Source organism: Misgurnus anguillicaudatus, unplaced genomic scaffold (genome assembly GCF_027580225.2).
Source record: "Misgurnus anguillicaudatus unplaced genomic scaffold, ASM2758022v2 HiC_scaffold_33, whole genome shotgun sequence".
Lineage (NCBI taxonomy): Eukaryota > Metazoa > Chordata > Actinopteri > Cypriniformes > Cobitidae > Misgurnus > Misgurnus anguillicaudatus.
The window spans coordinates 8,027,123-8,042,408 of NW_027395283.1; the positions used below are offsets into that span (position 1 = coordinate 8,027,123).

General features: G+C 41.9%; 1 protein-coding gene across 1 annotated transcript in view; it reads right to left on the reverse strand.

Moving 5' to 3' along the window:
- LOC141363165 (protein NLRC3-like) overlaps positions 1 to 15,286 on the reverse strand; it is a 186,563-nt gene that overhangs the window by 62,071 nt on the left and 109,206 nt on the right. The window contains exon 7 of the mRNA XM_073865744.1: positions 10,649 to 10,822. Coding sequence (XP_073721845.1) covers positions 10,649 to 10,822 — 174 coding nt within the window. The remainder of the gene's footprint in view (positions 1 to 10,648; positions 10,823 to 15,286) is intronic.

Genomic DNA, 15,286 nt, shown 5'->3' on the forward strand with positions numbered 1-15,286 from the left:
CTATTAAAACGCCAATGAACTTGGCATTGAGATATTTGCATAATGCTGGCGCCGCCCCGCCAGGTGCCTTTATAAGCAGCAGGTGCAAATAGGGAAATTAGCTTCTTTTCGCTGAGAAAGCCGGGAGAATGTGACCGGTCGATAAACAGCAGGGAGCAGCCCTGTGGCGACGGGACGTGACGTCTCCGTTCCCTCCTTCAGGGAACGAGGGTTACATCCGTAACCGAGACGTTCCCTTTCAGTCGGTCACTACGACGTCACGTCGTGACCGACGAATTGGGAATCCCTACCAAAACGCCACTGAGGGCTGACCTTTTCCAGTGTCTGTGTAAAGCCCTCTGGTTCGGCTTAAGTAGAAGGAGAATTAGGTTTTAAGGCAGAAGGCCGGGCACTAGATGTTCCTTAAACCCCACAGTAGTGCCAGCAACTGGGAAGCGCCCTATCTGAGTGGTATAGGAACGCTGCGGAAGCCACCACCCTGTTAAGGGCTATAGGTGGGCGAAAGTCAACCGTAGTTGAGGAATAAGACAGCCGTGGCTGTGTAAGCAAAGCAGTGCTCTGCTGAGGGAAACGTGGGCTGGTAGGATTAACCCCACGGAATAATACTCACAAAGGAACCCGATGGGACACAATGTGGAGCCTAAGCCAAACACGTAGGTTCATAAGAATACAGCTAGTGAAAGGCTGACAGCCAATGCTCCGCAACAAAGGCTGCCAAGGCAGCGGAGGAAGAGCAATTTAAACCATTACGCATTTTTGCTCTGATGGCCTTCCATACTGAAAACTCAATTTGGAGCCTCAGTCGGAGGCTGCAAGCCGACCTGCGAGTCTGCTCTCCATGCCCTCCCTGGTGAGAAAAGAACACGAGAGGATACAGGCTCGATACGAACACTGGAAAATCTAATGAACGTATTAGGTGTCGCCCAACCAGCAGCTCTACAGATGTCTGTTAGCGAGGAACCACGAGTGAGAGCCCAAGATGAGGCAACACTCCGTGTGGAGTGCACTCTCAAATTAAAGGGGCAAGGAATACCCTGAAGATGTAGCCAGGGCGATAGTATCAACTATCCAATGAGACATCCTCTGCTTAGTGACAGCTTTCCCTTTCTGCTGGCCCCCATAACAAACAAAGAGCTGGTCTGAGGTCCTGGGGCTTTGTGTGCAAACCACGTAGAGTCGCAGTGCGCGTACGGGGCACAACAAAGCCATGGTTGGGTCTGCGTCCTCCGGGGGCAGCGCTTGCAAGCTCACCACCTGATCTCTGAAAGGAGTGGTGGGAACTTTGGGCACGTAGCCTGGTCTGGGTCTCAGTGAGACAGCAGGACCAAACTAAAGGCACGAATTGTCAGAGAATGCATGTAAATCCCTTACCCGCCTCACGGAGGCCAATGCTAGCAGGGTCAGAGTTTTCATTGATAAAAAACTTCAGACTCGCAGACTGCAAAGGCTAAAATAGGAGACCTGAAGGCTTCAGCACCATGGACAGGTCTCAGGAGGAAAGAGGGAGGGCGTGAGGGGTTTAGCCTGCGAGCGCCTCTTAAAATGTAATAATTAAATCATGCTGGCCAGCTGATCTGCCGTTGATAAGTGAGTGATGAGCAGAAATAGCGGCGATATCAACTTTAATGGCGGAGGGACAGCCTACCATCTAACCTATGTTAAAGATATAAAAGCACAATGTTAATGGGCATTCTCTGGGGTCCTCGCGTTGCGAAGAACACCAGGTGACGAAAAAGGTTTCATTAAGCGCGTAAGCCCGTCTTGTGGACGGTGCTCGAACCGCGTCGATGGTGTTAGATACCGCTTGCGATAAATCACCTAAACCTTGCGCGTGCTCAACGACCATACATGGAAATTCCACAGGTCGGGGCGCGAGTGCCAAATGTGCCCCTTCCTTGAGAAAGAAAGTCCTTTCTCAGGGGAATCCGCCAGGGAGGGCTGTCGCGAGGAGCATTAACTATGAAAACCAATTCCAGTACGGACGATTAATAAAAGGCTCTCCTTGTCCTGCCTGACTTTGCACAAAGTCTGTGCGATTAAGCTCACTGGAGTGAATGCGTATTTGCGTGTCCCCCGCGGCCAGCTGTGTGCCAACGCATCCACACCGAGGCTGCCCTCGGTTAGTGAATAAAACAGGCGACAGTGGGTATTGTCCGGTGACGCAAACAGATCTATCTACGCACGACCGAACTTCTTCCAAATTAGCTGGACCGTCTGGGGGTGGAGTCGCCATTCGCAGGGGGGCGCAGCTCGGGAAGCGCGTGTGCCGCTGTATTGAGTATTGAGTGAACCCGGGATGTAAATGACAAGAAGGGACCTCAGATGCTTCTGACTCCAAAGGAGGAGATGACGAGCGAGATGCGACAGGTGACGAGAGCGCAAAACCGCCTTAACGGTAAATAACGCAACAGTCGCAATGTTATCGGTGTCGACTGATACATCCTTCCCTCGCATCTCCATAGCGGAGCGTACAAGTCCCAGATATACAGCGCACCGCTCGCGGCAGTTGGGGTGCTATGCACACCCCTGAGACTGCAAGCCCTTCATACGTGGCTGATCATCCCGTGCTTAGGGCATCGCATGCTACAGAATGCCAGGAGACCCCTCAGAGGCATATCTTGCTATCAGAAATGCTGGGTCTACTACGGGGTAAAATTGAAATGACACGCAGGTGTAATGATTACACGGTGTATGCCGGTGTAAGAGAGATACATCCTTCGCCAGCAGGACATCGACTTATGCACGCAGTACATGTGCATCGGACACTTTCACTATAGTGAAACGAAAGCCCGAGTGGGGGTGTGCCGGTAATTGTATTTCGTAACCGAGGCGGATCGTGCGTAAAACTCAACGAAACGGGCTGGGAACTGAAGCCAAGCACCCAGGCACCGTGCGAGGAGAATTAACGACACTACCGAAGTACCCGCGGTGGGGCAGCGAAGCGAGACAGGTGGGACTGCCGGTGTGTCTGCTGTGACAGCATAAGCATCTACAGTATGTGTGTGTGTGACACTGACCTGAGCCCGGTGAGGGTGACGGTCGTCTGGTCTCCTCAGCGGAGACACAGACTCCGAAGGGGGTGCTGGTGGTCCGGTCTCCGCAGTGGAGGGCTCGGACTCCTCAGAACACCCGCTGGCGTTAGAGGAAAGGTAGGGTGAGCTGGTGTGTGCCCGCTCACGGCTCTCTCGATCCTCCGGAGACCTGGAGAGGGAAGAGGAATGCACTCTAATGTGTGGTTACGTGGGTACCGGCTAAACAGCCGGTGGAACACATGCAAACCAAGAATTTTCCACCCGACCCTCTATCGGGGGAAGGAGCGAATCACCGTCTCCTGAAGAGTGATCCTCTGCCAATCCGGGTCGCCCGTTACTGGCCACTTAAACTCCCGATTTCACGGGAAGCGGCTAAGCGGGCGGGGCGAGCTGCTGAGGACCGGTTCCCCCGCGCTGCCGAGATGGGGTCCGAGGAGGGGAACGGAGGTGGCCGCCGCAGGACGCCGACGGCGAAAGGCAGACTGAGGAGCCGGCGTGGTGGACCAAGGGCAGCTCTCCTTTGCCGGGGCATGACCTATAGGGTTGGGTACCGAAACGCGGTGCCATTATGGCATCGAAGCCTATATGGCCGGTACCTACCGGACCGAATCAGAACACAGATTTCGGTGCCTCATTTCGGTGCCTCTTAATGCATGAACGGTTGACTGAAGTATTTTGCTCTCTGTAGCGCAAAAAGCATAATCACACAAGCACAGCACAATCACTAGTTAAATTATACTGCACTCATATGGTGTAAATAATTTCCTCACTTACAAAATTCACGTTAATGTGAAAGTCGGAAAGATTTGATAATACAGAGGATTCAAGTTTGATTTCTTCGCTTAACTTAGGTGTAGTTTTATATTGATAAAAAAACGGAAACCAATCATTTGTTTTGAAAAATCTAAGGATCTTAGATTTATTTATGTTATAGGGCGGGTAAAATGTTTTCCGTCTATTCGTTTTTGTTAAACGTTTGGTTTAATATAAGCGAGCCATTTTACATTTTTATTGTTGTTCTGTTTTAATTAAAAAAAAAATGAACAAATAAGCATTCGTAGTAATGAAAATTATGTCAATTAAATCTTTCATTTATTTGTGTTTTAACGCAGAAATATGAGTTGAGTTTTTCGTTAAGAGTAATAATGAACAAACATTTTAAAAATTTATTTTATTAATAAATGGAAATATTAAATAATCTAATGTTAAAGATTAAATAGCCAACTTTTAAACTTCTTTGCCAAATATATTTTCATTTAAAATATGCGCTGTGTTTAATACGTTTAAAATGTGAAAAAATCCTCATCTGCACATCCCTAATAATACAAATCTAACAATTTTTGTAAGAATATATGTCCAGGTTATTTTTATATTCTGACTTAAAAGAACAATTTGTAAAATGAGATCCTCAGAGGAGCGCGTGAATGCCGCAATTGATCTGACGGCAGCTTATTTTATATTTTATATGGTAACATTCCTTCAGAGAATTTGCTAAAACGTATTACCTCACTAATGTTTTTATTAGTACTTCGGCTGATATTGGCCTGAGATGGGCCGCGGCAGTCACGAGTGTCAAGTTCATCGGAGACAAGCAGAAAGCGTCAAAACGTGAATGGTTTTGCAAGCCGATAAGAAAATATTTTGGGTGAATTCCAAATGCCGTTTTGGGCCATTGAAGGGCACTTCAGGATTTCACATGAACTGTCGATCCAAATAAAGAGAAAAAGACGCAGTATTTTATTGCTCTATTTGCCAAGTGTGTTTAATTAGCCACACTATGAGACACAATTGCGCAACTTTCTCTAGAGTTCAAGAGATCTGATCTTCGAAGGGAATAGGACACAGGAAGGATCACTTTCGATTAGAACTCGCCCTTTATCTTTTTGTGAGCGGCAGCCGCGTAGGCTTTAACCAATCATTAGACAGATTATTAACAACCAATCATAGAACATTTTTCTGAGCTCAAAGTGGAGTGTTGAGAAGATTTTATTTAATTCACAAATCAAAAATTTCATAAAGAAATCAAGAATGCAGGTCTTAAAAGATGATGGTGCTTTAGGCAAATCATTAATAAACAAATGACAAACAGAGAAGAATTTTCATTGTGTTTTATGCTGTACTTTCATCTACCATCTTTCTGTGACTCTTTTTTTCAAAGTACCGCTTTAGGCACCATTTAGGCACCGGAACCGTTTTAAAAGTATCGATTTGGCACCGGTATCGAAAAAACCCAAACAATACCCATCCCTAATGACCTAGGAGATCGCCTCAGTCTGCGCAGTGGAGCTGTCCGACTCCACGGTCTCGCCGAAGGGGCCGGTCTGTGAGACAGGAGCATTCAAGAAGTTGTTCTCGCCTGCGTCCGTCATGTCAGCCAGACACAGCCAAAGGTGGCGATCCTGAACCACTGTGGTGGACATCGCACGACTGAAGGTCGCGGCCTCCCTCTTAAATCCTTTGAACCTGCAGTAACGTTATTGCGTGCAGGGCTGAAGCCGCCTCTCCGCATGCCTGATGGGCAGCGCCCATACCCGGACAACTGTCTACAAACACGGGAGGGAAGGGTTGGGTGGTCCCTCCAGGAACGCAGCTGCATCGCAACCCCCCGCTCCACTGAAGGGGTCCTCGCCCTTAGCGGCTCCGTTGGTGAGGGAGGTGAGGGGTGAAAGCTGAACGGCCGAGACGGCCGCAAATCACGTCAGCTCTTCGTGCCGTCGGGAAAGAAAGGCACAGGAGGAGAGGACCGAGAGGCCCGAGCAGCTCCGAAATACCAATCACGTGGGCGGTACGGTTCGGGCGGAGAGGGGTTAACCGAAACGCGTTGGGTTACCGAAACGCGTTGGGTACCGAAACGCGGTGCCATTATGGCATCGAAGCCTATATGGCCGGTACCTACCGGACCGAATCAGAACACAGATTTCGGTGCCTCATTTCGGTGCCTCTTAATGCATGAACGGTTGACTGAAGTATTTTGCTCTCTGTAGCGCAAAAAGCATAATCACACAAGCACAGCACAATCACTAGTTAAATTATACTGCACTCATATGGTGTAAATAATTTCCTCACTTACAAAATTCACGTTAATGTGAAAGTCGGAAAGATTTGATAATACAGAGGATTCAAGTTTGATTTCTTCGCTTAACTTAGGTGTAGTTTTATATTGATAAAAAAACGGAAACCAATCATTTGTTTTGAAAAATCTAAGGATCTTAGATTTATTTATGTTATAGGGCGGGTAAAATGTTTTCCGTCTATTCGTTTTTGTTAAACGTTTGGTTTAATATAAGCGAGCCATTTTACATTTTTATTGTTGTTCTGTTTTAATTAAAAAAAAAATGAACAAATAAGCATTCGTAGTAATGAAAATTATGTCAATTAAATCTTTCATTTATTTGTGTTTTAACGCAGAAATATGAGTTGAGTTTTTCGTTAAGAGTAATAATGAACAAACATTTTAAAAATTTATTTTATTAATAAATGGAAATATTAAATAATCTAATGTTAAAGATTAAATAGCCAACTTTTAAACTTCTTTGCCAAATATATTTTCATTTAAAATATGCGCTGTGTTTAATACGTTTAAAATGTGAAAAAATCCTCATCTGCACATCCCTAATAATACAAATCTATCAATTTTTGTAAGAATATATGTTCGCAACCCCCCGCTCCACTGAAGGGGTCCTCGCCCTTAGCGGCTCCGTTGGTGAGGGAGGTGAGGGGTGAAAGCTGAACGGCCGAGACGGCCGCAAATCACGTCAGCTCTTCGTGCCGTCGGGAAAGAAAGGCACAGGAGGAGAGGACCGAGAGGCCCGAGCAGCTCCGAAATACCAATCACGTGGGCGGTACGGTTCGGGCGGAGAGGGGTTAACCTCTCCAACTCTACCGTTTCCGCCGCTCGAGCGGGCACGGCCGCCATCTCCGGAATGACTCCGCCTCGGAGGAAAAAATGGACACCCCTCTGATGCTGCAGAAGTGAACGGGACCAGAAGGAGGTCCAATGGATTCGGCAGAAATCGTAGAACACGACTCTGCAGTCTCCACCGGAGCCTCAACCGGCTGAGGATGAGAGGCCGGTAGGTGGAGGACGCATCCTCCGTCCTAATCAGCGCAGTGATGCGAAGAGCTTCCTGCGAGCGCTTGACAGCCGCACCATGGCGGCGTCAGCACTGCAAAGGCGCGGACAGCATTCCCGTAGAAACGTCAGTCGTCTCCGCAATCCAAGAGGGTTATGCTCTCACAGAGAGAACAAAAACTCTCCACGAACGCAGCCTCGGAGTGCTTGATGCCAAAGCACGAAGACAGCGCTCGTGACCGTCACTGGAACCCTTATACCTCTCGCATTCAAGATCGCACGGACGAAAAGCAATCCTGAAAAGGACGCTGATCTCCGAATATACGGGAGTATTAGTAGTATACGAAGCAGATTGGTCTCTCTAAGCGAGTTCCCAATTCGTCGGTCATGACGTGACGTCGTAGTGACCGACTCAAAGGGAACAGCTATACTCTTAACGTAAATGATTCTTCAGACTGTTTATTAATCAGCAGGACTCTAAAATGAAATGAAGGACAACTGTAGATAAACTTCTCCATCTCTCTAACAAACTACAACAACTATAACAGATTACAACAGATTGATTTCTTAAAGCTGTTGCAAGTTGAGAAGCTTTAATATACATAACTGGACTAGTTTAGCCTTTGTTGCTGTTTTATCACAATCAACTTGATTCTCAACTGCCTAAAAATACTTACTTGGCATATTGCGTTACAAAACATTGGAGTGTGTAACCGATCGCATTTCTAGTTTATGTTAATTAGGTTATACGTGCTACGTTAATTAAAACAGCTTATAAGGGCTGACTTCACGTTAGAATCATAACATAAAACAGGGAACGTAAATCACTTTGTGTTTTTTTAAACTGAGGTGAACAGAGCGAAGACTTTACAGTGGAAAGAAAACTGCATTGTATTGCACCAGTGTCACATTGTGTAAACTGCATTTATAGTAAGGAAGTGCACATATGCAGATATCATAGAAATTAGCATCAAATACACACACCTTGTTCTCTTCTGAAGTTCACGCACATTGTGAGACCGTGGATTAAAGAAGGTGCTAAAACGCAGAGTAAAGACGGGGCAGAGCTAAGAGGGCTCAGCTTAAGGGGATTGTGTGTGCGGCACAGTCCTTGGCTGAGGCCCCAAAAATTTCATGGGCCCTTAGAATCATCCCAAACCCCCCCCCCCTTTCGGCGCCCCTGGTTGCCAGTAACAACAGTCGTTAGAGGAACCCCGAACTACACTTGTATTCAATTCCAAAGGAGTTAAATCAGCAGAATAAAGGATTGCCTTCAATCAGAAGTGACCACTAAGATAACATAAATGCTGCCTAATATTAATGAATAGTAAAAAGTTCTCAAGTAATTAAATAATCAAGTAAACAGTAAGTGATAAAATAAGAACAGAGAAACAAATGAAAAAACAGACAAATAAATATAACATTAAGTAGCAGAATGTTTTGTGATTAACATATAAGTTACAGCTGTCACTTATACTTATAAGCCTATAGTAATGGATTCATATGTCCTAAAACACTTTTTTCCTAAACTTTTCACTTTACACAAAACCTTTTTATATACATTTATATATGCCAATGAACATTTTGACTTAATTATTAGCGTATGTGACCATCAAAGCCTGAAAGATCACAGTTCTGCATGTGCACGTTTGTTCCCGCTGAGATGTTATGGACAGCAGACTTTCTTTTGTGTCCCAGCAACTTATTTTCAGGAGCAGATTAACCATATGGGCAAACTGGGCGAGTGCTGAGGGGCACCAACTGAAACCAGCAAAAAAATATTTTATAAAATTACAAAAGTGTTTGCTCTTTAAGATGTAATTTGTGCATCTACTAAGTAAGCGTGACATGCACAACAGCTTTTTGGACAATGATCGGCAGCAGCTAAGTGGCATAGCCAAAAAAAGTACATTAAGCCACTTTACACAATATGCAGTTTTTTTCGCGCTGGTGCCAAGCAGACTGTTAGCAGCACTAACAATGAGGCAAATTCATGCTCTGTTAAGCAATCAATCAGCGACGTAGACACCACTGATCAAATAAACAGAAGTGCACCTGATGAGTCAAAGCATCCAGAAACAATCGACCAACAGCTAGACTTAAACTCCTACACCCAGACTGAGATGGATGATGAAACAGACAATCGATGGTTTGCTGTTCCTGGTGATCTGGTCTTGTGGGGGTTCATCACAGAAAAACTGAGGGAAGAGTAAACAACGTGGAGCTGCAGTCTATCAGAATCAGGCTGCCAAATATCCAGCATCTGTACGAGATTGTGGAATGAGGGAAGAACACGTTCTCTTATAAATTAATTATTACAGTCTCGTCTCCAAAACAACTAAATTGTTCCTAAGGAATGGCTACTGTACTCCCCGTCAACTGGATTGGTTTATTGCTATTCATGCAAACTTTTCTCCTCACAAAATCATGCATTTATTACAGGCTTCTGTGACTGGAAACATCTTGAGAGGATATCCGACCACGAAAAGAGTGCAGATCACTGACGTAACATGCTTGCTTTAATAAACAGAGCAAAACAAATATTGAGGCCAAATATTTTCCCATAATTGTAGATTCACCACCAGACCTCTCCCATGTTGATCAGTTGACATTTATTTTTAGATTTGTTAATGCTGAGGGAAGAGAAGTTAAAAAGATTCCTTTGATTTGAGCCCATCCATAGCCACACAGGTGCAAGCCTTGCTGAGTGTGTATTAAAAATGGTGCAAGACTTGGGGTTGGACTTGTCAAATTGTCAACTACAATGCTATTAGAAAAACGCTTGCAAAAATTGCTTCAGATTGCAATGAAACAGCAGACACAAGATGTGATGCTGCTGCACTCGCTGGTAAGATAAATAATCTGGAAACGACAATAATGACTGCACTGTAGAACCGGGTGCTAAGCAGATTTAATTTTATTTAGTAATTCACAACGCATGATTCAGTGTACATTGAAGTAAAATGTGCAAAACTTTGTCCAAAAAAATACTGATAACAGTGTGTGTTTATATTACAGTTTTTCTCAGTCTCATTTTCTCATTACCTGGAAAGATTGAGATCTAGTTAATCAGTATAGCATATACATCATGTAGACATGTAGTGGCAGCTTTAGCAATTTGCAGCTATGAAAAGTTTGGCTGCAGCAGTCATTTAGGTTTTGGCTGAGCCAGCTAACCAGCCAATAACTTCATCGGCCAGCCATTATTCTCAAAACAAATGGCTTCGGGCTCTAATCCTGACAGACAATTTAAGCAGAATCACAGAAAATAAACAGATGCACTCTGAGCAATTACAGGAAAGTTTGCTTCATTTGGAAATATTGCCTTATGTATGCGAATTGAACCAACATTGTAGCCATTTAACCCCCGATTTCAAAACAAAGCAATCGATCTACAGGTCTGAAAACACCCTAAGATTAACTTTTATGATTTACTTTCAATGTTGACTAGTGTCTATAAATCCATTACAGATGTTATGATCTCTATATAGTCTCACTATAATCTATATGTGATTTCTGTCTGAACATCAGATCACAATCTTACTTCAGTTTCTCCAGTTTACAGTCAGGATTCTTCAGTACATCAGAGATCAGCTTCACTCCTGAATCTGTGAGTTTATTATCATACATATCCAGTTCTCTCAGGTGTGATGGGTTTGATCTCAGAGCTGAAGTCAGAGCAACACAACCCTTATCTGTGATATCACAACCATACAACCTGTTAAGAACAGAGACTTTATGTGAATTATACAAAACTACAAACACAAATCTCTAACCTCCATCTCTTCATGTAATGTTCCTCTTTCAATCCCTCAGTAACTGAGACACTGTGTGTTTAAATGTCAAATAAATCCATCACACAGCTGACTATTAGTGTTAGATGTCCTAAACCACATGAACATTTCTTCATAAATCTGTATTGAGTTCATGACTCACACTGAATACATGATCTTATTTCCTCAAGTGTTTGTGTTCATAATGGACAAGATATTGTTTGACTCTCAGCTAACAGAGAAAAGTTCTTAGAACGTTCCCTGAAAGTTCCCAAAAACGTTCTGCCAACATAAAAAGTGTTCAGTTTTCTTGATGTTCTAATAATGTTTCTGGGTTGTCTGAACTTTAGATGAATGTTAGATTCTACCATTTTCAAACGTTATGTCAATGTCATGTTTTAATGTTCACACAATGTTTAAAACAACAAGCTGTTTTATAGACTTATTTGCTTGTTATGTAAATGATAGAGTAGGACTGGACAATAATTCAATATCAATATATTTCGCAGTATAATATTTTTCGATAAGGGTGCGATGGTTTCTAAACACATTTCCGATATTCCGATACATAAAGGCGTCCTGTGGCCTTTTACATGTCACGTGTAAAAACGCATGTTAAACGCGGGTCAAGGCGCAACTTCCCTCTTTAACGTGTGGCGTCTTGTAGTTAAGCAAACATGAGCCCAAATCTCCGAGATGACAAGCAAATGGAATGCGGATTTAAATTCGCTCATCTGTACCTTGCATCAAATCATATCATTGTCACCACTATGCAATCAATTAATTGCATAGTGTTTGCTCAGAGAAGAGCTGTCAGTCACTCAGAAGTATGAGAAGGAGGTGTGGGGTCAGTTTGCGTCAAGTCACAGCTTCCAATGACGACACCATATAGAGAAGGAGAACAGGAGATGTAATAAACAGAAACTAAATTACTGGTGAGAAAAAATAAGCTTAAAGGAGCATTTCACCTGTAGAAACATTAATCTTTATTGAAAGTGTGTCATATTTGTAGTCATATTTGAATTTGGTGCCTAATTGACTGAGAAAAGGGGTGTTTGTAGTCTCACTCCCTCAACAAAGATATTGGACTTCCTTCTTTCAATGATGCAAAATGATGATTTTTACATCATTGAAAGAAGGAAGTGCAACACTGAAATCTGTATTTCTCCTGTCTCAGCGGCAACTGAGGAAATGATGCACGACCATTCAAAAACATGACTGGAGTTCTAACTACACAAAGCTTAATACAAATGGGTAAAGGGCCCCATTAAGCCATAAAGTGCCAAGGTTAGAAAAGGGTAAAGATGAGGAGAAAAGATACAAGTTTGTATGCTGCTGTGTCATCTGGTTATGAGTTATATGTATAATATAATTAAATGTCTAGAATCAAATCACTGATTCTTGAAACTTTGGCAAAAACATGTCCCACTAAGAAAAGTGCTAATTCTGTTGGAGATTAATAACATTTTCATGAAGAAAAAAAAATCAATGTTATAATCAGGGGGTCATTTGCACATATGTAAGATTCTTTTATAGGTTTAGTTTAATTTTTTTATTAATTTAATGATTATATGCTGGACCATTGCCTACAAAATCAGCTGTCCTCGGTTAAGAGATAATCATTTCAACTTGATTAAAAAAGCCAAAAGTAATAATTGAATTAAATAATATATTTACCACATGAAAGAGTACATCATAATATGTATTAAAACTACAAACAGTGAGTTTGAACAATATTTACTATTATTTTGTGATTGCTCAAAATGTGTCCCACATATTCGTCACCACCGTCAGATATTTTTAAGAAAGCAATAAAATCAGACAACTAAAGGGTCAACTGCATTCCTGAGGACCCCATTTTCAAACCTTCAGCTCTTCTGCATGCTTCAAGATCACTCAAGCTCCTGTATGTTTGATATTTTCTCTTAAACTTCTTCATATTTTTGGACACTGCTACTGTGACAACCATAACATGTCAACACCGTCATCTTTGTATAAAAAATATTAGATTAGATTATAAAATAAATGTATCATTTTTAAGAAAAGGTCTGAAGTAGCTAGCAACAGAGGGGAAACAAGATGGCTAATGTGAACAACTCATCTATTTTTTTTAATCTATATTAGGTTTTTGTCACCACCGTCAGATGTCACCACCGTCAGGTTTCTGTCTTTTCTGTCAGGTTTTATGTATTTTAGGAAGTTATGATTTGATATTTTTTCATCACAGTGCTCAGGATTGTTATTTTTGGACCAAATATTTACATAAAGTTTAAGCAAGAAGCCATTGACTTGAGTGGTATACATTTTGGAATTGTACGTTTAATGAGGCCACTGTCACCACCGTCAGACGGAGTTGTATTTGTTTTAAATGAATATAATAATAATAATAATTCATTACATTTATATAGCGCTTTTCTGCAGTACTCAAAGTGCTTTACATATGAACGGGGGAATCTCCTCAATCGCCACCAATGTGCAGCATCCACCTGGATGATGCGACGGCAGCCATATTGCGCCAGAACGCCCACCACACACCAGCTTATTAGTGGAGAGGAGACAGAGTGATTTAGACAATTAGTATGAGGGATGATTAGTAGGCCAATGGGCAAGTTTGGGCAGGGTGCCGGGGCACACCCCTACTCTTTTCTAATGACATCCTGGGATTTTTAACGACCACAGAGAGTCAGGACCTCGGTTTAACATCTTATCTGAAAGACGGTGCTTTTTGACAGTATAGTGTTCCCGTCACTTTACTGAGGTGTTAGGACCCACACATGATATTTAACAGACCACAGGGTGAGCACCCCCTGCTGGTCTCACTAACACCTCTATATGCTTACAATATGTTTCTTCAGTGCTGTTGAGTTATTAAAGTGATAGTCTCTCTTAATACAAAAATATGTTTCTTAAATTTTTAATAAAAAAAACATTACTTTTTATATTTAGGCTTAAAGTAAATGTTGTATGAGTAATAACTGAAAAAAGCCTATTTTATGAAAAACAAAACATACAAACAGGGGAGGATGCACCAGTAAATTGCTGAACAGCCAAGACCCTGGTCTATAATGATATACCTTCAGATTTTGTAATTTAACTAACTTTTCTTTTTCAAAATTTAAACCTTTTTTATCCAAATTCCCAAGAATCACTGAAATATATCACTATCTAGCTTGCTAAGCAATTACAAGTAGTCGTAGATCAGTAATTTTTATTTTTCTTACAGTATGTAACATAAAATACTACAATTATTTCACGTTGACTTATATTTTCTCCACATATTACTATAATAGAAAATTGATCAAAACTATAGACTAACACAGATGGAACTATGAAAGTCAATACTATGACTGAATAAATCCATAATATATCAAAACACAAACACAACCCGGTGGCAAAAAATGCTTAATAGTTTATAAATGTAAAATGAATAATTGTACTTTTTAATGGTAAAATAGCTCTTCGTCACTCCTATAAGATGTCGATCTCAGAAATGGCCTCAAGCCTGTTTGAGTTTGAGAGCCCTGCATTCAGTGGTGGACAGTAACGAAGTAAATGTAATTGGTTACTGTACTTAAGTAGTTTTTTCGCGTATCTGTACTTTACTCAAGTACTTTTATTTTGGGAGACTTTTACTTTTACTTTACTACATTTTAAAGTCAAATATCTTACTTTTAACTCCACTACATTTTAAAAAATCGGTCATTCCTTTTAATTTATCAGTGGATAAAAAACGTAACTGGGCAAACTAAAGCTGCACAAAAAAAAACTGAGATGCACACGTGATGCGTCAAACCACCAATCAGGGTACAGCATGCGCTTCGTTTTGAACTTGTTTTGGTTGCCGCGCGAGTCACGCGAGTGCAGCAGCCAGCCAATGCATCGTTTGGAGAATGAAACTGCATTCAAAAACAACAGAGGAGATAACTGACCGTCACAACAACAATGGCCTTATTTACGCGAGTTTTTTTAAGTCCTTGAATAAAAGAACGAGTCCTTCGTGTCTTCTCTGCCTGCCTTGAAACTATGCTATTTCGTTTTAAAAGAATACTCTTTCAAATCTAAGGAAACGCGTAGAGGTAAGCCATTTTTATTCTGGTTATATTTTTAAATGAGCAATCTTAACAGTAGCTTGCAGAAAACTGTTAATTGTGTTGCTAAAATATATACGACGTTATCATGAATGAACTTTAAGCTATGCAGGCTGAAGCTATTTTTAGCCGTATAGTCAGCTGTTTCACTTAAGTTCATTGTATTTAAGGTCAGTGTTCTGTTATTTTGAAATGACAATTAATCACTATCAACACTGTTGTAAAATATAAATGACATTTTGACTAGCCATGCAGTGTATGATGCTTAAACAGGCAGGTGGATTGGAGTGCTCCCTATTAACTGAGATTGTTATTAATATT